Source organism: Phaeoacremonium minimum, assembly GCF_000392275.1.
Source record: "Phaeoacremonium minimum UCRPA7 unplaced genomic scaffold PA7_03_scaffold_610, whole genome shotgun sequence".
NCBI classification, from domain to species: Eukaryota; Fungi; Ascomycota; class Sordariomycetes; order Togniniales; family Togniniaceae; genus Phaeoacremonium; species Phaeoacremonium minimum.
This window is the reverse complement of record NW_006921512.1, coordinates 535,156-560,258: the sequence shown is the minus strand read 5'-3', so window position 1 is coordinate 560,258 and position 25,103 is coordinate 535,156. Positions and strand designations below refer to the sequence as shown.

General features: G+C 49.3%; 5 protein-coding genes across 5 annotated transcripts; 4 read left to right on the top strand and 1 right to left on the bottom strand.

Annotated features, from left to right (window-relative positions):
• Positions 1-5,344: 5,344 nt before the first annotated feature.
• On the top strand, positions 5,345-6,177 carry UCRPA7_8841 (hypothetical protein; the record flags this gene model as incomplete). The annotated part of the gene is made up of 2 exons (XM_007921350.1): positions 5,345-5,604; positions 5,712-6,177. The coding sequence occupies 2 exons, from the start codon at positions 5,345-5,347 to the stop codon at positions 6,175-6,177; spliced, it is 726 nt and encodes a 241-aa protein (XP_007919541.1).
• Positions 6,178-8,017: 1,840 nt separating this feature from the next.
• On the top strand, positions 8,018-8,535 carry UCRPA7_8840 (putative aflatoxin biosynthesis ketoreductase nor-1 protein; the record flags this gene model as incomplete). The annotated part of the gene is made up of 2 exons (XM_007921349.1): positions 8,018-8,467; positions 8,533-8,535. 2 exons carry the CDS (start codon positions 8,018-8,020, stop codon positions 8,533-8,535), a joined length of 453 nt encoding a protein of 150 aa, XP_007919540.1.
• Positions 8,536-10,028: 1,493 nt separating this feature from the next.
• UCRPA7_8839 (putative major facilitator superfamily transporter protein) lies at positions 10,029-11,733 on the top strand (the record flags this gene model as incomplete). Its single annotated transcript, XM_007921348.1, has 4 exons — positions 10,029-10,204; positions 10,264-11,060; positions 11,127-11,192; positions 11,726-11,733. The coding sequence occupies 4 exons, from the start codon at positions 10,029-10,031 to the stop codon at positions 11,731-11,733; spliced, it is 1,047 nt and encodes a 348-aa protein (XP_007919539.1).
• Positions 11,734-11,997: 264 nt separating this feature from the next.
• On the bottom strand, positions 11,998-13,260 carry UCRPA7_8838 (putative -dihydroxyhept-2-ene- -dioic acid aldolase protein; the record flags this gene model as incomplete). The annotated part of the gene is made up of 6 exons (XM_007921347.1): positions 11,998-12,152; positions 12,255-12,371; positions 12,455-12,677; positions 12,772-12,900; positions 12,973-13,096; positions 13,193-13,260. The coding sequence occupies 6 exons, from the start codon at positions 13,258-13,260 to the stop codon at positions 11,998-12,000; spliced, it is 816 nt and encodes a 271-aa protein (XP_007919538.1).
• Positions 13,261-21,528: 8,268 nt separating this feature from the next.
• On the top strand, positions 21,529-23,479 carry UCRPA7_8836 (hypothetical protein; the record flags this gene model as incomplete). The annotated part of the gene is made up of 2 exons (XM_007921346.1): positions 21,529-22,889; positions 23,476-23,479. 2 exons carry the CDS (start codon positions 21,529-21,531, stop codon positions 23,477-23,479), a joined length of 1,365 nt encoding a protein of 454 aa, XP_007919537.1.
• Between the last annotated feature and the right edge of the window lie 1,624 nt (positions 23,480-25,103).

Here is a 25,103-nt window from a genome sequence, read left to right as displayed (position 1 = left end):
AAGTAAACGACTTCAATTAACACGGTAAGCAGCAGGCCTGTAAGCTATCTTCAAGCAGAATCGAAGAACAACTTACTGCGACCGAGATTGACTTCCAGCAGCTCGAGCAACTGGAAGACAGCATTGCGAAGGCCTTGCTGGCGGCCCTGTTCTGTTTTGATGGAGCGGCGCAGCTCAGACGACAACCTGAAGCTCTCGACCCAATATTGGAATCTCTGCTCGTAATCGAGGGCTAGAATGAATTGGTTCCCGGGCCGATCGGACAAGAGCTTCTTGACGTCCGTGAAGAGGGCCACACATTGCTTGGTCAGGTCGACGATCTCGTCGTCTCCCTGCGAAGCATACGCCATTATTGCAGTCCCATCTCTCTCAGTTTGAATGTGGCCTCTTCAAGATGAGGCTCCAAATAGCAGATGGCACTTGAAGATGGTTCAGTCGACAGGAAGATGAATGCGGTCTACGGGACCTCAACATCGCACGTAACAGCAGAGATCTAACGGCAACTTTCTACCTAAGTCTCAGGCGGGGAGATCGGGGCTGGGTCTCGCCGCACCTATCCGGTGCGCTCTCTTCAGCTTGCTGCAGGCTATTGGCTTTCGGAGTTGCCCATTGGTTCGCAAGAAGATTTGGGCGTCACACTAATCACCATCATCCCAGCTTCCAGCCTGTCCCCCACTTGGCCTTCCGCTACTTATGGCGCCCGTAGCGCCCGCTGTCATTTTGCCCTCATTTCCTCATTAGTGGGTGGGTTTCGTTACGCATTGTGTGAATACAGGCATTACGCTCCCTGGACAATCGGCCATGTAGAGTAGGGTCGGGTTTTCATCTTCGTTTGTTGGGTCTCGAGCAAGGCTCCGCCTAGAGGTTTCCTTTGAACAACTGATGACATGTCGGAACAGCTCAGTGCTCACGTCTTCTACAATCTAGATGAGGATCTACCGGGATGGGCTGTCTTTGAACTCGTCCAGCCTCTCTTCGCCTTGGACTTACCATGGGTGCCCGCCTTTCCAAAAGGTCGTTCAAGCACCCGAGATGCTGCCGACGAGGTTCGATTCGACACCTCTAAACGAAAGTTTAGAGCCCATATTACCGCCTTACCAAGCTTGCTTCCTGACAAGACACTCTCTGAGCCCGAATTCCGTGTGTGCAAGAATGCTCTGAAGCCCCTCCTCTGTTTCCTTGACAGCATTGTTTCTGAGGCGATACCCGAGACTGAGCCTGGCTTGGCTAGTGAGGATGAGTTCGATGCAGACATTATCAAAAAGAAAAGAGATAAGCAAAATGAAGTAGCTGCCCGAATGGCCGGATTGCGGCTCTGGGCAAGCCTGGTAGTGCCCCAAGGCCTCCTCACCAACCTAACGAACCTTGTCTCTTGGGCCTATACACAAGCTGCCGGATCTGCTACTTCAGTACGACGGCACATACCAGGACCTGTCGCTGTCGCTTTCCCAGCAATAGAGGGAGATGACGACGCAAGCTCTCCAAAACTTGACAACCTCAGGGCGCTTGGGAAACTCATTCAAAGGAGCCATCAGAAGGACCTGATGAAGACCTGTAAGGAATTTATACGATTTAATGTTTCTCTCGACCAGCTCGAAAAAGCAACAAATGATGCCGGAGAGGTGGGGTCAGTCTTTGCATCTACATCGATCCCCCAGGCACCACCAGATGGACAAGAAATTACAGATACGAATTGGGAGGAGCTTCGACCCTGGCAACTATCGTGCCAGCTTTTCTATCTTCTTAGAGAAAGAACATGCCGTCCTTTGCTTGGATCAAAAGGCGGCCAACCAGAGAGAAAGTTCCACGATGCTAAGCTCCAGCTAGATGGCTTTCTTCTCGACAGTGTCACAGAGTCACTTAGACTTGACGTCTTCCTGTCTTCGTGCCCATCACCACCTCTTCCCTCCTGGCAATCGTCTGCACCGCCGTCTCATTGGCGACAAGGATGGTACACGTCTGTGAACAGGTAAGTAATATGCAGGTTAAGATCACATAATTGACGAGTTGAGATATTGACCATTCCAAGTCGTGAGAATAAGCTTGACGCTATGGATTTATGTGTACACACCGCAAAGCCCATAGAATCAGAGTCGATGGTGACGGGGCAGCCGGTCCTAAAGATGTTCTTTCAGGAAGGCAGGCTATACCACGATGAATGGCATGAAGACAACCACTCAGTTTCCCAAGAGAGTGCCCCAACCATGTCCCTTGCCGACCTCCTCGAGAAAGGTGTTCTTCTTGATCCATTCCAAGGTGGACTATTCACATTTGGCGACAAGGCTATTCTCTCCTTATCACTGGCTCGTTGCCTCCTTCACTTGTTTCGAGGTTCGTGGATGCATGAGCTATGGACCGCCAACAACGTACATTTCCTGCATAAGGAGGCGGAATCTGAGGATTGGATATTCGACATACATCACCCATATGTCACTTGCTCACTCGCGCCCGATAGAGTGGCATCACGGCCAAAACTGAAATCCGACGACTGCCAAAGGTTTCTCTCTGCTTTCGCGAAGTTGCTTCTTGAAATCGAAATTGGGAGCAAGATCGATGTTGACGTTTCACTACCTCATGAGTCATTCAAGATTGAGATGTGGAGGCACGTCAGGAACCTCGAGGTGAGGCGTCATGTAAGCCGGCGTGCTACTGGTAGGACACTTCAGTCATACATCCAGGCAATACATGGCTGCATTAACTTCTCAAAGGCTTTAATGAAGCCATCCGAATCCAATTCGACTCATAGACAGAATGGGGTTCTGGAACCGAAGACTGTCGCTTTTAAGTTGGAAGACGTGCGCAGAGTCATCTATACCAAGGTCGTGAAGAGATTAGAGACACACTTTGCATCATTTCCTACAAGTACGACTGTCTTTCACACCGGTGGCCTGTTCATTCCCAAAATCGCTCTTGGTGCAGCAATGGCCATTCTCCAGCCATGCAATACACCAGGCACATCTCAAAGAGCCGAATACCGTCGTATTGATTATTACCAGTTTTTCGGATTTAGCAGTCAACCGACTTCAACTGTGACAGCGGATATACTAATGTATGTATCTGTTAAGATTCGTTACGTCTTTATACTGCGTAAACATCATCTAATTGTCTAATAGAACTGCTCAAAAGGCCGAAGAGTTTAGCAGACTGTACAGACAGTTTCGGCGACGCTTTATCATCCCATACCTAAAGAAGAGCGAGAAACCTCAAGTTCGCGTCAGAATATGTCTATTAGACACGGGCATTGATTTGAAAGACGAAGATCTCAACTATGAACGGAGAGCCGTTAAGCAATATAGGCTCGAGCAAGGATTCGAGGGCCATGACCTTGACCCAATAAAGAGACGTGAATCATTTCAAGAAGGGACAGATACTAGTACTCGCGATACTTGTGGACACGGTACACACCTTGCTCTGCTCCTCCTCCGTTATGCGCCCGACGCGGACATTTACATAGGTAAAGTATCCTCGGAAATGCAATTCCAGGACAAGAAGGCTATTGTCAAGGTGGGTTTCGCGGAACATCTTCTAGGTCCACGATCAACAACATCATTCATCAATTAACATAATTTACAGGCGATTGAATGGGCGACATGCGATGATGTCAAAGCCGATATTATAACTATGTCGTTTGGGCGTGATCTTACCAGCACCAGCATCCACCAGGCCATTAAAGATTCTCAAAGGACGACTAGTGCAACAGGGCACACTCCATTGCTCTTTGCTGCCGCTTCTAACCACGGACTTCTGAAGGCGCCTTCGTTTCCTGCCTCGGATGCCAATGTTATCTGTGTCTATGCCCTAGACGGCGAAGGCTTCGATGTCCACAGGCTTAACCCACCCACTGATCCATTCAAACCGAATTTCGGCACGCTTGGTCATGCTATCGATCTGAAGTGGTCGGAAAAAGATACTGCTAATAAAACATACGTTCAGCAGTACAAGTCGGGCACGTCGTATGCCACTCCCATTCTTGCTGCGACGACGGCGAATTATCTTGCCTGGCTCGACTGCCACGCCACAAGCTTGGGTACGAACAAGCATAAACACGCAAGAGAATCAGAGTGGATTATCAAGGTCTTTAGGGAATGTATGGCGACAAAACAGGAGTCAAAGTCAGACATGATGTTTGTGGCACCTTGGAACTTTTACTCCATGCAAGGCTGGGATCTAAAAGATTCATACCCAGCTCCTCCTCCCATGGTAGAGGATGACCAAAAGACCACCCAACGGTGTCTAAATACAATTGAGGGCTTCTTATCGGCGGTTGACGATTAGAGATAAGATGCACCCTTGGAATGTACTAGGCATCCATATTCAAGCATCTTAAAACGACAAGCGGGATATGCTTTGATACTGTCATTCCGCGTATGGCCATATGAATGCCGTATATAGCTTACCAATCCGATGAATTTGATGACGTTCAACAACGTCAGCTGCGTTAATCATGTCATGGATAAGGGCTACTATCAAGCTTGGGAGAATGTTAAGTAGGGATTAGCTTATGTCAGTTTTGGCAAAATCTTGATGAGGTTTAGCATTAAGCACCGGAAATCAAACGTCACCAGCTTTACGTAGATACTTCTCATTTTCATGTCTCGTCAAAGCCTACCTTGTGAGCTTTAATCTATACCATGCGATGCTATAAATTGGTGAAGTGTACGTACTCTCAAGAGGGGCCGAATTAGTCAAGTGACGCCACCCTTCTCTTGATAGGTTCTGTATCCCCGCTGGTAGAGTTACGATTGGCTGCGGGTTTCCATTCCGCCTCTACGTGCATGCGGCTGAACATTCTCTGCGCCATCTCCGCTTGTGACCTAATTTCCTTCAGCAAGATTCAGCTGTGGTGATGGCATTAAGAGCCAACAGCGAGGCCCTACCTAAACACTCTTCTCCTCATCATTTCATAGCCGCATAAACCACAGTTTTCATATCAACCCTAGGGAGTGCATTTTCAAGATTTTGTATATGTAAAGAATAGGCGGTCACAATGGTCAACTCATACGTTGTCGCTCCTAACTTTGCGATTGAACCCCCGCCTTTGATTCCGCGCGCTTTGGCTGGGCAACACGCCCCTGGACCAACGGCCCCTACTGCGCAGAGTTATGGTGCTTCTACAACAACGCCAACAATTTCATCTACGCATACACGCAGCCCTTTTTCGGAGACGGTACAAATTCAGCTTGGTGACATCCTTGTTGATCCATTCGGAGCCGAATGGCGGCCGGTGAACCGCTACAGTCGCACAGCGATCGACGGAAAATATGTCGAAAAGCCAAGCAAACTTGGGGGATTCAAAGAGACCCGGGCAAATCTTCTCGAGGGCCGACTTGGAGTGATGGCGAGCATGCTGGCCGCTCTTAACCTTGGCCTGGACTTCAATGTCAGCCTCTACTGGCAAAGCAAGTCTCATGAGATCATCGAAGTGAAAACGCTCGAGACCCATACCTTTGACGTCACCGACGATTATATCAAGATGCTGCTGGCGTCAACGCCTGTCAAAGACCACCTCAAAAAGCATCCCAAGGATTATCTCTATCTTGTATCCGGTCTCAAGTTGGTGTTCACTCTCTTCTACGCTTTCAGCCTTATCTCAATCCTTGAAAAGTTTCTTGTCTTACAATACGAGTGTATCTCTTTGACGTCGGGTCGCGAGAACTTTGATGTGATTGGTATAACATCGTTCAATGACTAATGTTTGGCCTGTAATACAGGGTGGCCAAGGGTGCAAAACAGAACGTGGATAAAAATGCGTGTGCTGGGGCGGATATGAGTGCTGGCGATGCGGCAAATAATATCGCTAACATCAAAGCCTTGAAACTGGCGTGGAAGCGGTCTAAGAGACGCGAATTCAAGACAGCAACCGACTTTGTCATGGCTGTCCGGCTAAGGCGGATCAAGCTGGATGACAAGGGTGAGTTAGCAGACCATTATCTGTCACTCAAAAAGACAACAATGGAGGACGGTACTCCAGTTGTCAAAGAATATGACCAAGGTCCACTGCTTGTGTACGCAGGGCTGGATGATGACCTCTCCCCTGAAAAGAAGATATTCATGAAGGATCTCTATGAAGTAGGCGGTAAGCCAAAAGAGGAACGGGAGGTCCAAAATATCCAAAACTTCGATGAGGCCGACGACTATGTGTTCTTGCCAGATTTGTCAGATGAGGAGGATGAATAAAATTCGGCAATCCTTTTAGCGTCATTCCTAAGTAGTCCATCTATAATTGAAGACTATCTGATATTTGCGTCGTCTAACCATCTTTCTCACTTTCATCATGCGTCTTGCTCGTCAATGATGTGCCACCTCATCTCGTAGGGACACTTGGGTGCCTTCGACATTGCGTTTGCCCCAGCTTCCAGAAACTTGATAACTCCGGCCTCAAACCCTCGTGCCGTAGCCACATGCAATGGCGTCCAGCCTGCCCAATTACATGCATCAACCTCGGGTCCACCCGGAGGGCATGTTTCCAGCAGAGCAACCAAAATTCTCTCGTTCATGTACCAAGCAGCATAATGTAGAGCGCTGTGTTTTTCAGAATCAAAGTCACCAACGCGGGCCCCGGCAGCTAACAACAGAGAGACAACACTAGCATGTCCTTCGATGATGGCGTGCATGAGCGGTGTTCTTCCATCACTGTCACGTTCGTTGGGGTCGGTGTTACTCTGTGATAGGAGAGTCCGTACGACGCCTTCATACCCCTGCTGCGTAGCAATGTGTAGGGGACTAAGCCATCCACCTGGCTCTCCTGGGTGAACCCAGAAATTGTGACGTGCTGCATAGCCAAGATGACTAGGGGAGGAATATTTGTTGGTAGAGTAGCAGGAAGTTTGAGAGCTGCTTGAGGAACCATCGGTATGTTGACGATGGCTGCTCCCCGAAGAACTGTCACCTGTGGTCAGAGGAGGCGTCAAGTTCTGCTCGGATTCGATTCGTGTTAATGGCGCAAAATTGGATATGCTTGGCTGTCTTGAGCCCGCGAGTTCCAAGGAACCGATGCTGTTAACGTTAAGTGTCTCCGGTCTATTGGAAACACTGCTCGCGTCTGGGATATTTGCTGACTGGTATGGTACTGTCACATGCGGTGGAGCCAGAGGTATCGTTACCGGAGTGTCGCTGGGGCTTTGAAGTGATGCAAGGTGGTCAGTAGCCAGAGAAGGACGAGAATGATGACCAAGATTCACATGAGCAACAGCACGCCGTTGATCACGCTTCTCTGCGATGGTCAGTCTCTTTTCAAGTATATAGTACATATTATATGCTCAAAGCTGTGTAGACTGAATAGGCATCGAAGACTTACGGCGGAACTTCCGCTGTGCAATGCGGTTCTGGACGCGGCGTCGTTCGACAGGATCAGTGGGCAACTCAGAAACTACATCCATCTCTTTCGTCAGCCAGTCTTACCCCCGGCAGTAGATATGCAGCTGGGTAAGCAAAGTGGATGCCCTCTAGTGAAAGTAGATGAAAATGAACGGCCAGTTGTGTATGGTAAAGTGAGCAGGATGGAAAGACCCGGTGTGAAGACCTGCTTACTAACATAGCCAATCTTTCGCCGAGTCCGAATGTCGAACAGAGGCACACTAACATTGTCTTGGATCGCCCCACCCGTAAATAAGCATGTAAGCAAGCACGAAAGCATCGCGATACATTGATCATACACCCACCCTCGTAAAATGGCGCAGTTCAATAAGCTATGAGGCATGGGAAAAACAGACGAGATGGTAACCCGCAAGATCATGAAAGTGAAAATCTGGAAATGAGGACCATTGAAATTCTAGGAAGGTAAGATCTCAACCGGGCTTACATTCTTACTTTTATGACCAACCTAAAATTTTCACTTGTTGATTATTCACCGTAAAGGCCACTTCTATCTTAAAAAGATAAAAGGCCCAGAGTTTCGTGATTTCTGAGGAGTACTCTTACTCACTCTTTGTCTCGTACAAAATCGGACATCTCCCGCATTAGTCAATTTAAATTCTACGTCCCCATTGCTGATCTTGAACTGTTGAGCGGAAGCAATATGAGCACAACCATCGTTTTAATTACTGGTGCTAGCCGTGGCATAGGTAAAGGATTGCTTGAACAATATCTTGCTCGGCCCAACTATACTGTCATCGCGGCCAACCGCAACCCAAATGATGCAAACTCTCAAGCCCTTACAAGATTGCCCAAAGGAGATGGGACAACCTTGGTTGTGATCAAGCTCGATTCAACAGTCAAGTCAGACGCTGTTGAGGCCGTGAAGCAACTCAAAGCTAAAGGTATAGATCATGTCGACGTTGTCATTGCCAATGCCGCCATCAGCTATATTTATGGCAAGGTCGCAGAGCTCGACACCGAGGACATGCACAAGCATGCTATTGTTAACAACTATGCTGTCATATGGCTCTTCCAGGCTCTTATCCCGCTGCTAAAGAAGGCCGTGCAGCCAAAATTCATCGGCATCGGCTCGTCCGCAGGTGTACTCACGGTATGTTCGCCTCTACACCACTAGAATCGGGAGCTTGTCTTGTTACTGACATTTTGATATTCTAGTGAGTCAACTCAAAGCCACATGCGTTCCAAAGAAGCTAGAAGCTAATGTGTAACTACCATATCAGGGACATGTTAACGACTCCAAACTCAGCATACGGACCAACAAAAGCCGTCCTTCATTATCACTGCAAAAAGATGCACCAAGAAGAACCGTGGCTTATTGCATTCCCAATTGATCCTGGGTAGGATTCCATCCCATCTCAAGAGAGACATGGTCATTTCGACACGCGGAGTGGTGTCGGCTAACCTCTTCATTTCTCTAGCTGGGTGCAGACGGATATGGGAGAGAATGCTGCGGCGCTTCTTGGTGTGGAGCACGCGCCAACGACCACCGAAGACAGTGTCGGGGGGCTTATCAAAGTTTTTGATGCTGCAACTCGTGGATCTCACAGTGGAAAGCTGTGGAAATACACTGGCGAGGAGATAAAGCAGTGGTAGATGGCCGAAAATACCCGAGAAGTGCTCTCACTTCACTCTATTCTTAGCAACAAAGACGTTCTAGGCAAGGGTTGAGTTTGAAACAAGAAAACAGTATACTTAAATGCAAATATGAATCTTTTCCTGATAAGAAAGTCTTTATCAGTCGTTTATGTTCGATATTGCTCACCGGTCAGCCAGGTGTATTTGTTGCTCGCGTTGCTTATTCTTACTAGGACGGAGACTTAGGTGCTTACTGCGCTAATGCAGGTTGCTTATTGCCAGCCAATACAGTACTTGCTTGAAGCCCATAGGGAAACAAAACCTGGGGCACCGATGATTTAAGCCGCAACAGTCGCACTCTACCAGTAAGTCCAAGTCTGTTATCTTCGATAGTCTCCATTTCGGCTGAACGATCTGCATAAACCTCCAAAGAATTCGGTTGCTGTCTGCAGCGTGTTCCGCTGCCATGACAGAAGTTGCATGTGGCTGTCGCGAAACGACAATCCCCTAATGCTTGTGTTTGTCCTGCCCGCACTTCCCAAAAAGTCGAGCAAGTTGAGTTACAGCAGTAACACCGTGATGCTTTGAACTTGGAGTAAGTATCGCAGACTCTGACTCATTCCTGACTTGATGCGACACTACATACTCTTGTACATGTCATGCATTCCTTGAGAGACCACTCGGAGCCAGGCACTCGGAGACGAATGCGCCGCTGAAAGCTGTGCAAGCTATCTTGACCCTTAAGTACAGTACCTATGAATTCACAATTTGACCCGGATTTTAGTCATAATCGCCCCGATGACATACGGCGTTAATGCGCGCCCTATCACTTATTAGTGACAGGGGAGCTCGGGATCCCGATTAGCGGCCGGGGGAGTCATTGGGCCTAACTCACCCTAGCGGCTCAAGACGGTTAGCAGATGATTAATCCTGCTCGCGATAGCCAAAAACATCAAAAACGCGGTGGTCCGAACGTGAGCTCGGTCTCTTGCCGCTCATCTCTGACAATTCGTTTTCCTTCTTTTCTCTGCGTGAAACAGCTTTCTGGCGTCTGACAGAGTATGGAGGGCGTCACAATGGCAGAGACAGAGCCGTTGCTCGGGACCGGTATCGGCCAGACGGAAACTCTCGCGAGAGAACCAAATGCTGTCGTCGATTTTGACCCCAATGGTGATCTGGAAAACCCCCTAGACTGGCCGAAGGCGTTCAAATGGGGTATCGTGGCGCTTCTGGCTTTCATGGCCTTCACTGTGTATGTGCATTGGCCTTGAAGCGGCTGCCGTGGTGCAATTCTGCTGACATTCTCTCCAGGACATTTACGTGCATATCAATCGTCCCAATTGCAAGCGCGATCGTGGCAGATCTATCCGACGGAGAAGGCAGTAAATCAGCCAGTGTTCTGCTCGTTACGATTTGGGAGTTCGGCGAGGCGGCTGGTCCGCTGTTCATCGCGCCGCTCTCTGAGATCTATGGACGATATCCAGTGCTGAATGTTGCCAACATTCTCTTCATCGGAACCATTGTTCTCAGCGCCCTCTGTCAAAGCACAACCTTGTTCATTGTCACGAGAGCTTTAACAGGCGTGACTGTCACATCGAATGTGTTGAACCCTGCCATAGTGGGAGACATGTTTGCCTCCGACGAGCGAGGCACGCCCATGAGTATCATCGCGATGGCGCCGCTGATAGGCGGTGCTGTTGGGCCTGCCATTAGCGGTGCAATCGCGCAGAGCTTGGGCTGGCGTCAAGTTCTGTGGATGAGCGCTGCATTGGCGACAGCATGCGAGATCTTGTTCCTCACCTGCTTCAATGAGACATACAAGGTGCCTATCCTGAAGCGAAGAGCTGCGAGACTGCGGGGAGAAACAGGAGACTTCTCATTGCGGACAGCTTTTGATAGTGATGAAGAAAAGAAGTCTAGAAGGATGTGGGAGTCTGTAATGAGGCCGGCAGACGTGCTTTTCGGTTCTGGAGTGCTTCTGTCCCTGTCGCTTTTCGGGTCTGTGGCATTCGCGTATTATTACATCATGTCTGTGACTTTGTCGGATATCTTGCAAGACATCTACAAACTGTCTCCCGCTTTGACTGGATCATCGTTCATGTCTTTCAGTACGTATCATTCTCCAAAAATGCCTCCTTACCACTGTTGAGACCTTCAGGCTAATGAAAAACTAGGCGTTGGTTCTCTTATCAGCATCATTATCTGCAACTTGAGCCTTGATAGGATCTACATCAAGCTTCGTAAGTCTCGGGGAGGCATCGGGCACCCAGAGTATCGCCTACCTCTAGCTATTTTTGGCGCTTTCGCTTTGCCTGTCGCCGTCGTGTTTTACGGCTGGAGTGCTCAGTTACAGCTCCCTTTGCCATTCGTTCTGGCTTCGGTTGCCATGCTAGGAATGACGCTCATAATCGCCTTTGTGCCTTTCATGGCTTACGTGGTGGATGCATTTGGGTTATACTCCGCCTCAGCCATGACTGGAGTCATTGTTACTCGATGCCTTATGGGCACATTCCTACCACTCACTACCGGACCCTTGGTGGAGCATTTGGGCTATGGCTGGGGATTTACTGTGTTTGCTGGGATAAGTTTCCTTCTGGCGCCGATTCCAATTTTAATCATGAGATACGGACCGGTGTGGCGACAACGATCAAAATACACCAAGGCAGCGTGATCTTTTGAATGGCCGGACGCGTTTTCAACCTTGTCTCACTGTAATTTTTTTTTTATGACAACGATTGATATTGTGGGGAGAAATTACAGTTACCTAGAGCAGGCATCTAATTGCATTTCAATATCTTTTAGTTGGCCTAGATAGAGAGAATGGCGCAGCTTGTTTTACTCTTTGGGAATGAAGTCCTCGTTGCAGCCCCGCTCGCTGATGAAGTAAGACTCAAACATATTTACTGACGTTCCTTATAATGATACCATTGACTTAACATGTGCTGCTATCGAACAAAATGACCTAAAGCTCATGCCTTTGCCATGCAGTACGGGAGCTCATTGTAATCAACTGTCCGGTTCTCTTCTCGAGCCGTCAACATGAATCTAATATCCTGACCTCTCCTTCGCCTCGCCGCCCAGACCTCTTGCCGCAGAAAACTCCCGAACCATACCCTCACCTATCACACCAGTATCGGTCGTGACAGAAATCATGTCGAAGCCTTGTGCAGCTCTCTCCTTCGCCTGGGCTCCATTGCTGCCTATAAGTGGATCTCATATCAGCATCATGTGCATATCTGAATCTGAACGTCGCAAATAGAGTATAGGGGAGGATCCATCCAACATGGTGAAAGAAGACCTACAGAAAATTGCGGCAATCTTGCCTGCTGCCTTCGCAGCCTTCAGGATGCGCTGAATAGCCGCCTCATGCTCTTCACCACCACGAACAACATTCATCTGCTTAGCAAGATCGAAAGGACCTATTTGTGTTCTAGTTAGCGGCGCCACTCCTTTCGCTAAGCTTTTTTGCATGATGCCCGAAATAAATGTAACAGCAACTCACCAATCAGAAGAATATCCAAGCCTTCAACCTTTGCAATCTCTTCTACATTCTCAACACCCAATCTTGACTCAATTTGTACAGCGACAAACAGCCCCTTATCGGCCTCCTCGTCATACTTATCCGCAGGTAGCCCAGCAAAGGAGTGAAGCGCGTACATAGGTCCGTAACCTCGGCTTCCGACAGGCGGGTATTTCGAGTACTTCACGATGCGAGCAGCATCTTCCTGTTCTATATTCAGCAAACGTCATTCGCCGTAAAACCCCCTGAGAATGGCCCTGCTCTTGGAGAACCAGTGCGTCATGGGAAATTGGACATACAGGAGTATGGCACATGGGGGTAAGCACACCCTGTGCACCCGAGTCGAGCGCACGCTTGATCAACCATTCTTCTGACCAGGGGACACGAATAATCGGAGTTGCTCCTTCTGAAGCTACAGCATTGCAGAGCTACTCAGAGAAATATTAGTTTTACTTGATCCCAATTTTGCACCTGGGTTACTTCTCCTGGTTCGAGTATACCTCGTAATAATCCTTATCTGAGATCAATCCATGCTCGGCATCAATCAAGACCCATGAAAACGGCCCCGTAGGTGAAGTAGCAGCCGACCGAAGGATGACTTTGGCAACACCTGCACTTGGGAATCTTCAAAATCAAAGCAGAAACAGTCAGTCGAGGTCACGACGGGCTCGGTGTATTGTGCACCGAGTGCAAGAATGATACCAGTGCGGAGAAACTCACGTGAGCCAGAAGCCCCAGGCGGTCTCCTTCTTCTCGAAGCTCGTACGGACGGCAGTAGTGAATGACATTTTGGGCGGACGAATGGGGACCAGTCTAGGAAAAGCAAACCGGGTGAAGCTATCTCGTGTAGGTGTGTAGAGAGGATGGCAAGAGAATAATAATCGCAAATGTCTGGACGCCGGATGCCAATCGGCGTGCAATGACGCTCGTCGCATAATAGCCGAGCCGATGGAGCTAAATCCTCGTGCCAGTGGGTTTGTTCGCCATCCGCCCCGTACTAGGCCCATTACAAAATGGAGAACTCGGCTTTCGCAATTCTCCAAATACTGACGGATAAGCAATCCAATCATGGGGGGGCTAGAAAAGCATTCTTGTAACTTTTCCGAAGGCTACGGCATCCGTGATCGGGGGACCTGGACTCGGTGACCCCCACGCATACCCCTCAATGTCGCTATCGTGAATAGCAATAGTAAACTCGCGTTAAAACATTACTACGATACTCATATAGAACTTAGGCTCTTGGACTTTAGAGTGCCCTATATTCAAGTGTCAGTGCACATGATATGATAATATTCACTGGCTCTTGAAGCCGAGATATTCTAATGTAAGTCGGGGCAACTGAATTGAATCTGAGTGACGAAGAGGTGTCCCACACATTTGGCACCTAGCGTGGGGTAGATGCTCCCTGCAACCCCACACAATCCTGACTGGGCATCGAAGGCTGTCCCAGGCCCCTGCCTGGCGATCTTCAATCCTGCGCATCGCACGGGCAATGCTTATACTTCTTGATTCTTGATGAGAACTTTGATCTCTTTCCCACTGGCCACGGCTTCAAGGGCTTCCTTCGCTCTTGAAAGGGGAAAGATGGCCGTGATGAGGGGCTTCAGATCGACAACGCCTCGTGAGAGCATGTCAATGGCTGATGGGAAGCATGATGCCGTATAGCGTGTGATGCCTCTCACATCAAGCTCCTTGTTGGTCACCGCAATCGTAGGGAAGATGTGCGTCTGGACATGTCCTAATCCCACCTGAAGAACTACACGTGGAGAGAACACCCAATTAGTCTCGTTCCACATCGACTTCTCGTTAAACAGGGGGAAAACAAATGGGCAATGTTCATGGAGCTTAGACTTACATATGCCGCCCTCCTTGCAGATGGCTACACCATGCAGCATTGCGTCTTCAGCTCCACTAGCCTCAACGACCCTGTCTACACCCTCCTCAGCTGCCAAGCCGCATTCGTCGATAATCTTCGTCATTCTCTTCTTTGCCCACTCCCACTTGATATCGCCGACGGTGTCTTCGTGCACGGCTTCCTGATCCGCCGCTACAGGTATCTCGCCAGTTTCCGCCACGCTGACATCGCCATTTGTAGCTGTATCATGCTCCGGAACTTCCGGAAGAGGCTCGATATGATAGGCGTGGTCGATAATCGGCTTTCCAGTAAGCGGCGATAGGTACTTCTTGGCAAATTCAACTCTGGATGGGTTAATGTCAAAGGCGATGATCTTCCGTGCAGAGTAGGCATGAGCCACGGCAGCTGTGATAAGTCCTATGGGACCACAGCCACTGGAGTACTGTTATTAGCACAGGTCTTGCAGATCAGGAAGTATATGAGTAGTGACGCACAATATAGCTAATGTCTGATGGGCTTTGAGATCCGCACGCTTGCCTATTTGAACGCCAATCTATTCATGAGTTTGGCAGCAGTCAGTAATGAGATTGGACCGGTGTGAATGGGTTTTAGACCGGTACTCACTGCTAAAGGTTGGATGCTGCCGGCCTCGTCCCAGCCCACGGACTCCGGAACATGAGGCGCCATGTCTGATGGAACGGCAAAGAATCTTCAAAAAAATGAAAATATTAGTGATCCAATTAGTCTGCAGATGCGGTATTGTAAAGTGTCATCTACCTTGACAGCGTTCCATGTGTACCTGGGGCACCGCAATAGCGTATACTGAGGCAAATATTACCCCTGCCATTCTTGCAGTTGACGCACTTCCTACAAGGAAGACCAGGCTCAACTAGAAAACAGTATGACAGTCAGTATCAGCTTTGAATAGGCGCTGTTCAAATCTTATCATGATGTGCAGAGGCATTGTAGTAAGGAGAGACACGCCGCCCTGCAGTATTCATAACTAATTCTGCAGAACAAGCAAATGTGAGATGGCCCACCTGCAACACGGTCTCCGGGTTTATGTGTCGTTACCTGCTCTCCTACAGCTATGACTTCTCCTGCTGCCTCATGGCCCATGACAGTCGGTTCGACGACAGGTCTACCACCCACGCCGCCAGCGAGATAGCCGTGCATGTCTGACCCGCATATACCATTGGAGATAATCTTCACCAAGACGCCATCGGGCTGGAGTATTGGTAGAGGAATAGGCTCGACGCGAATCGTTCTTTTCTTGACGAGTAGGCATGATGTGTTAGGGGGCAGATTCAATGCCGTCACATGCGGAGGCTGTTGCTGATTAACATAGTGTTGAGACATTCTCAACTAGGCCCCGGGTCTCTAATATTGAATAATTAACAGAAGCAGTGATATAAATAAGAAGTTTAAGGATCAAAATTATTGTTCAAGTAAGCTCCTTTGATGGTTCGTAAGCAATGTAGCTATCGCATATTATGGGCTGGCCGTTACTGGTCACAATCCGTCGACAAAAGGTGAGATCAGAGAAACAAGTTAAAATCCATCCGTGCTCCGGTTACAATTTCGTAATTGATTAAGGACAGTCATCATCTCACTCCCATCACTTTCGAATGAAAAGCCGCAATCGGATCCGCCACCGGCCGGACAACTAGCTAAGCCTGGTCGACCTTTGGCGCCGCCGTCGACCCACCTTCTAGCTCATCCCTCAAGTGTTGTCTCAACCCCACAATCTCCACCGTGGAAGGTCACGGCGCAAACTGATGGAATATCTCTGGTTGGGGGTCACTTGCAATAGCCATTAATATGTGCCTAGTCTCGAGTGTTCCCTGCAATAAGCACAGGTGATGTTGCATCTTTCCAGGTCCGGGACCAATGGCTTGAGGATATAATTCGACACGTGTTCCCTCTTAGAACACATCATCGACTCGATACGACTTTTTTGCGAACAGCTCAGCTATCGTTTTTACCAGGCGATTCTGCAGTGGGAGAAGTCGCAGATGTCCTCACGGGGCCATTCAATTCTATGGCCTGTGCTGTATGCTGCTTCGGGCGTTGACGTCGAAACCCTGTATTCTGCGCCGCCCATGCTCTGCCCTCTTCCTTCAATCTGTCGTCGTCCTCGCGTTTCAGTGTTTTCTAGCCTTTACAAGGAATAAAGTGACCAAGAAACAAATGGCACAGCACGGGATCATGAAATAGTAGATGTTCCAAATACCATGGACTAAATTTGTTAGTCGGTTCGGTTGCGATTTCGAGTTTTGAGTTGAGACAGCAGACTATGTACGGGGAATAACTTACTGTAGGCAAGTATCACCTCCGCTTGCTGCGCCGCCGTGAGACCGAGTTCAGGTAAATAGATATCTGTGGGGTCTAAGATGATAGATTTTGAGGACGGTAGCTGGTAGGCTCGACTGTACCTCGTTTCTACATGGATGGTAATCGGAAGTCCCAACAATATTTCACAATTGCACTGACTTGACACTGTTGTTTAATATTGCAGCAGAAGTAGCGAGTGCAATCGTGCCGCCCAACAATCGCAGGAAATTCCTTACACCAGGCGCCACTGCCATCTGATCTCTTGGAAGACTTGCTTGCATGGCAATCAGGCCAGTCATGAATGTCGAACCTTCCGCCTGGACATATCTGTAGGTGAGAAATATACTTCTCGAGCTTGCCGATTTCTTCTCGAAGATAGAGTCGACAGGAACGTCCTCACCAGGGCTCGCTAGCAAGATCAAGGCTCAAATCACGGGGATTGATGAGCGTATGCGGAAAGAATCTCAACAAATACGGGAGCCTGGATTACCATCTATGGGCCTAAGCCTACTCTCTAATTGGTCAAACGTTACTCCTTTCAGGTCCTTCAACAAAAGTCATTTAGAAGTAAGTCATGTTCCTCTTCATAATAATACTGTGATACATAAATTTAACATGTATATTTAGAATCTCCCTTTTGTCACTCGGTCTAATATAATCAACCGCTACAGGCCTCAGATTAAACCGGTCTCTCCGGATATTTTGACTCAGCACCGCAGCGGTAGCAACAACGAGCTAAATAATAACTCTACGCGAGACAACCAGTCTGTGACATCTACACAGGCTTATCGTTCAGTAGCCTTACTAGGTTCGATTCAAGAATCTATGTTGAATGATTTATTTGTCATTTCTCTCAACAATACCGTACTAGACACTCCAACAACGTTTAATATGAGCTATTCATCAACCCCTCAAGAGGGCAACCTATTTCGGGACGATTTGTTCGCGAATTGGCCCTGTAGCTCAGAATAAGAATAATCGTTTGGTAGCGACTGTGGTGCTGGATGTTAGTCAGCTGCTAAGCAAGCACTTGTATATCATCCATTGTTGCCTCAACGAAAATAGAAGTTGTCAGAGAACGTATGTCAGTGGAGGCTATTATATCCATGTACTAATGCGGTGGATTAGGGATAAGCTCTTATGCTTAACCCGGATCACTCTAGCTGTACCGACATTGGCACCTGTCGTTAGCCGTGGGGCTTTGTGTGAGCATTGTGCTCTTACGGTCTTTCCTAAAACAGCGACTGCCTAGAGTTGATATTTATTGGAAAGAGCAGGCAGGGGGGACGCAGATGTACACTCAGAATTGGCAAGCGCGATCAGGCGGTGAGTGAGTTTGGCCATCTGTGTGTTTACTAGGCATTTCCCAACTTCAGACGAACCTCGCCCCAGAACCTCACCAAAACCCTCACCCGAAAACCACCATATTCATTCTGTTGACGCCACCGGGTAAAGATCGATCATTCTTGATTGGCGGGGTCAACACAGTCACATACTTCTTCACGCCTCAGCTTTTGGAACTCAGGATCATTCTTTCGATTAACCGCCTTAGAAGCTCACAGCTTCAGCCCTGGTGTGATGGAAGACATCCATTCTTCTGACGCCTCAGACGGCAGCAGCATGTCGTACAGACTGGCGCCACTTCCCTCACAAGAGTGCCCCGTTTGCGCATCAAGGTCTGGCTTGCTACGTTGCAGTGGCTGCAGAGTTGTCGGTTATTGCGGCACCGCACACCAATCAGTCCATCGGTCAAAGCATAAGACAGCCTGCAAGGCCATCAAGAAGAGCAGGGAGAACCTCGAGCGCGAAGAAGCCGCCCTACGAGCTCAGCCTGCAGACTTCATGATGCCGGCAGATGTATTTACTAATGGTGTAGGGCGCTTCTGGGGCATAGTCGGCACAAGAGACTACATGAGAGCGCGATTTGCTGCCGCCAGCGCTCTTCTTGAAATCGAGTCGGTGCGGGCCGTTGAGATGGCGCTGGATCACCTCAAAGACATGCTCCATCTCTGTCGGAGTGACAATCTGGGTGTGCGAGACATTGTTCCCAATCTCCTGCTGCGTCTCGGCAAGGAACAGGAGTGCTACGACTTTCTCAAGTGGTGGGCTGTCATCGATGATAAAGATCACTACAACGAAAAGTACGACTGGAGCGATCCTACCCTGCCCTATCTGGACATCCACAACGCAAATGTGTTTGAGCCCATCGGCATACTCTGTTCCGGAAATCTGAGCCTCACTCAGCTCGCCGCCCTCACCCTTCTCAAATTGCGCCTTTATCTCGATCTCGATGCGTATGCAACAAAGGCAGAAGACATGTTCGAGTCCGACATGTGTTATTATGAACCTGATCGCCCCGTCGGAAGACTTGTACGAGCGAGGATGCGGACGAATACCATGCCAGACCTATCCGCGACTGCTGAGATATTGAAAGAGCAATACCTCGAGCTCTGTGAGGTTGTACATAAGAAAAATCCACATTTTTGGGAAGCCTTGGTTGAAGAAGAAGCTTCTTATCCACCCCCATACTATTCGCCGGGTTCTCAAGAGGAAGCGGATCTGGCTGTTTACCAATGTTTACCTGTCTGGCAAGAGAGCGAGGATGCCATTTTGATGGTTGACGCGGACACCGCGGGCCACGCCTGTGTCTACGAAGGTAGCGGTCCCCTAACTAACATGGGCACTCTACGACTGGCCGGTATGGAGCAAAGAGTGGAGCAGTTGGAAAAGAGGCGCGGTACCGGAATCACATTTCCATCGATATTCAAGCCCCCACGGCCGACGTGTACTCCAGCCGGCATATTTCTACCAACTGGAATGGGAAACCAAGAGACTGTCCTCTTTGTGGGTCGCGATGGCAAGAGGAAGGTACTTGTGTACACTGACGGTGCTTGTACCAATAATGGCCACGCGAACCCTCGTGCAGGCTGGGCAGTCGTTTACGGGCCATCCAGACTTGATGAAAGTAATAGTTCCCATGTGGTGTCCGGCCCCCTCGAAAACAAAGGGCCATTTGGAGACGATAGTGTCGCAACAAGCAACCGAGCTGAGCTACGGGCAGCCATCGCTGCACTGCGCCTTTGCGACTGGCGTCGTGAGGGATTCGAGAGCATTGTCATTGCAACTGATTCATCCTACCTGGTTGATGGTGCCACTGGTTGGTGCAAAAACTGGGTGCGCAACGGATGGAAGACGCGCTCCGGCGATAATGTGAAGAACAAAGATCTGTGGGACATATTGCTCGGCGAAGTGGAGAGATGGAAGGAACGTGGTTTGAGGGTCGAACTTTGGAAGATTCCGAGGGAGTTGAACATCGATGCCGACGTCGCGGCAAAGCAGGCTGCCAATAACTCACTGACCAAAGCCGACTTTGAAGATGTCGTAATGTCTACTAATCGGAATGCGGCAACAGTAATCGAGCAGAAACCCCGGATTCTTGTGTTGTGCTTCGAGTCCGAATCCATGTTCGACAATTGTTACCCGAATCTCATCTCACAGATCTCCTCAAGAGCCAAGATGGAACGTGCCTCGACGCCAAAAGCCGCCCTGGCTATACTTGGCCACAGCTCACCGCCATCCATTATACTTGTCGCAGATGGAGCACTTACACGCGAGAGAAAGGTTTGGGAGTGTGTGATAGATCGTCTCCGCCAAGGTACCACAGTTGTGCTAGGAGGCTGTTTCAGCAGCATGGTGAGCACGGGTCAATTTATTCGTTTCTTTGCTAAGGTTGGTCTTCCCTGGAAGAGAGGATCATATCATCGAGCGACAACCACTCTGCGCCGGGATGCTGTCGGTGCGTCCCTGGTCAATTTTCTTCCTTCGTCATATAGCCAAAAGGCCCTCTTCGTAAACGGTATACAGAGATCCATGGCCTGGTACACTGAAAGAGAGAATTCCAACGAGGCCGCTATTGCCTTGGCAAAGGTTGGCTCTGGCAGGCTGGGTTATATTGGGGATGTGAATGGTGAAGAAGGTTCAGATACAGCGGTTCTTGCCATGTGTGGCCTTCTAAATTGATTGATTCTGATTTGCGGTCATTGGGAGTAAATGGCTATAGCTTGAGTTCATGGGAAAGGGGAACAGGGGAGCAGCATCAAATTGCTATTCGACTCTTGCTCTTTAAGAATTAGGTATGGTCACTGGAGCAAGTCAGTTTTCTGCTTACAGAAAGACGCGCTATGATGAATGCACATGATATTTCGTAACCATATCACGAATCACGAAATGGTTTCGATTTCGAGCTTGAATATTGAACATACTGTATGATAATCGTAGCCTCCTGAATCCAATATTTGAGACGCTTATCTCGATGTACTATGAAAAAGACGGATTCTCCCACGGCGCAGCTCAGAAGCTCCAATCCTTGCAAAACCAAACCCCCTTTATATTTTCTCTTCTCAGAAACGGAGAACACGGCGCCGTGGGGTATCGTACTCATGGTGGCAACTGGATGATTTGGATAGATGTGGTCAAGCCACGAGTTTCAGCCCAAGCTGGCGGATAACATATGATCGCTGACAGCAACAGGGGACCCCTAGCAAACAGTGCACTATCAAGGGTCCTGGTCCTGGCTAAGATCGCACCAAATTTCTAGTATGGCGACTTACCTGGTTATGGTTTAATTTTTTCCGTGAGCTTCTCGAGTTTGCAATGTACTCGAAACAGCTCTAATAAACATCCATCTGACAATCCTGGCTGTGCCCCGCAACGGAGCCGAGAACATCCAATTCGTGTTTTGAAAAGTCACATTATATAGCATCATGACATTCAATGAGACGGACAGAATGGCTCTAACCATCATTCACTGGTCCGTAAGGCTTCATTCCATTCATTTACCACATTCGTTTCTTCGGACATTGTCACCATGAAGCTGTCGCTTCGTTCGTTCATTTCTTCCCTCCTATTCACCGACGCAGTTGCAGCCCAAGGTCTCACTGCGGATTCTCTTGAGAAACATGCAAATTCTTTGACTCTTTCAAACTCATTCAATCCAGTAAAAGCCGCTTACTGGACTGGTTACCCGCATCACAGACGGACTCCATTCGCTCTCTCTCCCGATGGGAAGACTGCCTATCTCGCCTACCTCGACTCTAGTGAGACGGACGTCCATGTTCAGCCCGTTGATCCTACGACCTTTGCGGCGACTGGGACGCCGGTTACAGTGACAGGAGCTAAAGAAGCCGGTGGTCTGGTAGCACATGATGATGGCTTTGCGCTCCTTACAAACGAGGCTCTTCCTTCCGGTACCACCAATGCGCCTGCCGATTCAACTCCAGTAGCCGCGCTTTATCGATTTGATGCATCCGGCAAACAGTCATGGAAGACTTTTCTTGGTGGCCCGGGAGTGAGCACCTCCTTCGGTCTAGTCTCATCGCCCGATCTAAACGGCGACCTTGTCTTCTCCGAGACCGCAGGATACTACGCGGCTTACTTCGTGGTGACAGCTTACACCGGCGATGCTGCAGGACATTTCGGCGACGCTATACGCTACGTCGACACCAGCGGCAAGTTGACGACTATCTCCGGTGCTTCAAGCGATTGGGGCTGCTCTCATAACACGGGCATTGCTCTAGAAGCCGCCGATGCAGCACCATTTGCATCTCTCTGTGCCGAGGACCAGGGCGCTATTTGGTTGAACACTAAGGGCCAGGGTATGTCGACGGCCGGGGTCAAGGTGTCCAACGAGAACACCACCAATGGTGGCAGCGGCGAGCCTATGGGCGGCATGAGCGGCTCATACAGCAACATGGCTCGTTTCGCAGACTCCAATGCGTACATCTTTGCTTGGGTATCACGAGGCGCCAAGGATCTAACAGTCAACGACTGGATGGGGAATGGATACACGCACTCTGTGAACCGCACGAACGGTCGCAATGTCGCTATTGCCTTGTTCTCAGACAAGAACACCATCGTCGGTGACCAGGCCACGAGCGTGGTTCCCTCCGCTAGCGGCGACTCCCAGGTCAACTGGGTAACACAGAGCTCGGCTGATTGCTCCAATGCGCACGCAGCGGCCTTCGACGCCAGCAATGCACTGGTGACATGGGAGGAGATCGGCAGCCCGACATGCGACTTCATCGCCATGGGCTGTCGGGGTACCTTCACTGGATCGTTCTTCCAGCTTGTTAGTAGCGACGGCACGAAGGTCGGGGAGCCAGCTAAGTCTACGGACACCTTTGTCGCTGGGGATATGGTCACGATGAGCGATGGGCGTATCTGCTGGCCGTATGTGGATATGACTTGGACGCTGGACAAGGCCGTTGGCTATGGTGCCGGGACCACTACGACGAAGATGTCGTTTGCTTGTGCCAATCTCAACGGCGCTTCATCAGGAGGAAGCTCGAGCGCCAATCCAGTGTCATCCAGTACTGCAGTGCAGGCGTCTTCCAGCCCGGTCGCTGTCTCGATCGTAGAACCTGCTGCGACGGGATCAAATGCTGCAACTACTCCCACGAGCGACATTGCCATTCCCGTTGAGTCCACCTTGAGTGTTGAGCCAACATCCGCGGCTCTCCCAATCGGGGCCTCTAGCTCCGCGTCTGCGTTCCCGACAGTCGTTCTTCCTACCACCCGGGCGACAACTCGAGCGGGCGGCGTTGCAACCACGCTTCGGACGAGGATACGGCCCACTCATCGCCTGTCTCCTCATGCGCCAGATGCAGCGTGCACTCCACATGTACGGACGATTACTAGAACGCTATGATCATTCCTTCCTCCACTATCGAGTGTGTTGCGCACGCGACACTGATTACCGCAGCTGGGACCTGTGTTAACAACTTTTTTCACTTCATGTTTGTATTATATTTCTCAGGTAAATAAGCATAGCATTATTCGAACGTGCGGGCTAAAGATACAACTTCGTGTGTTGGCATTGAGAACAACCCAAGCTAGCAGGTAGTTCATGAAACTGTGAAAGACAAGAGATGTGAAAATATCTCATGACTAGTCAAATAGGTCCCAGCTCTTGGATATTGCGTGTTGATAATATTATATCCCCGAGGCATAGCGTATGAACGCAGTAACACTATTTCTTCTGGCTGCAAGGGGCCGTCAGCTGATCAAATACCTGGGTGAGAGTTGTTGGGTGACGTATGATTCGACAGAATACTGTTACTCGGGTATGCCTTGCTGCCTGAATTGTGGCTTTTATTCAGGCATGTTTTTCAACTTTTATGTCCCAGCCTCGCCTCCTCCTCATGAGCATCTCATCACTATGATCATGCAGCAGCACACGAAACTTTGAGCCGTCGTTTGCGTATAGCGATGCTGTACCATGTATGATAATAACAAGAACACATTGTTCATTGCTCTAAGTCTAATTTGAATCCTTTCGTTTTCCAAGACTTTTACGTCCCGTTTCCCTTCCTCTGTCGCAGGAGCTTATCACTTCATCGGCGCGAGGATGGCCGAAATCATTGGCCTAGGTGCGAGCATCGCCACTTTCATCCAAATCGCCGGATCCATCGCTAGTGTCTGCAAGTCATATATCGAGGCAGTTCAGGACTGTCCCAAAGATCTTCGCCTCATCTACATCGAGACTTCCAGCATCAAGTTGTTGTTCGAGAGCTTACAATTCCTACATGAAGACGACGTCGACGACTCTAAGGCTAGCCAGATCCTTTTCCAGCCAGACGGGCCTATTCTTGGCTGCGGCAGGGCCGTGACTGAGCTAGGGAGACTTCTGCCCGCCAGCCTATTGGCCCCTGTCCCAACAAGACCGGCAGCGAGCCGGGCAAAACGGCAGAGATTGAGCCTAAGTCTAGTGTCCCTTGCATGGCCACTCAAAGCGTCAAAGGCTCGAAAGCTACTTGATGAAATTATGCAGTACAAATCCACCATAACCATGGGTTTAACAGGGGAGCTTTGGTGAGTCTACCTCGTCTTCTCCAAATATATGCTTGCTTCCTAGACGCTGATGTCAGGTCAGTCGGAACGTGAAAGACGTGAAGAAAGATATCCAGAAGATGAAACAATCTTTGACAGGTATGAAAAGTAATTCAACTGCTCGACCCTGATGCTGATATCAAAGCCTAGAGTCTGAACAGAGAGCGATATGCAATTGGTTCGAACAAATAAATCCTTCGTCAAATCACAATATCGCCAGATCCCTTTACGAAGATGGGACAGCAAGCTGGGTGCTCCGATCCCAGGAATGGATGGACTGGATCAACCTACGGGCACGCGCGGTTTGGCTCTATGGCATACCCGGAGCCGGAAAGACGATAATGATGTCTTTTCTTATTGAAGAGGCCATCCAACAATGTCACAAGTTCAAGAGCAGGAAAGATGTTTGCATATTCTACTATTGCTATCATGGTCATAACCACGATGCCTCATTTTCCTTTCTACGGTGGGTATTGAGCCAGCTATTCAGGAAAGCCGAAGCCATACCCCCAACCGCCCAGGAACTTTTTAAGGAAGGGAAAGAGCCCAGCTTAC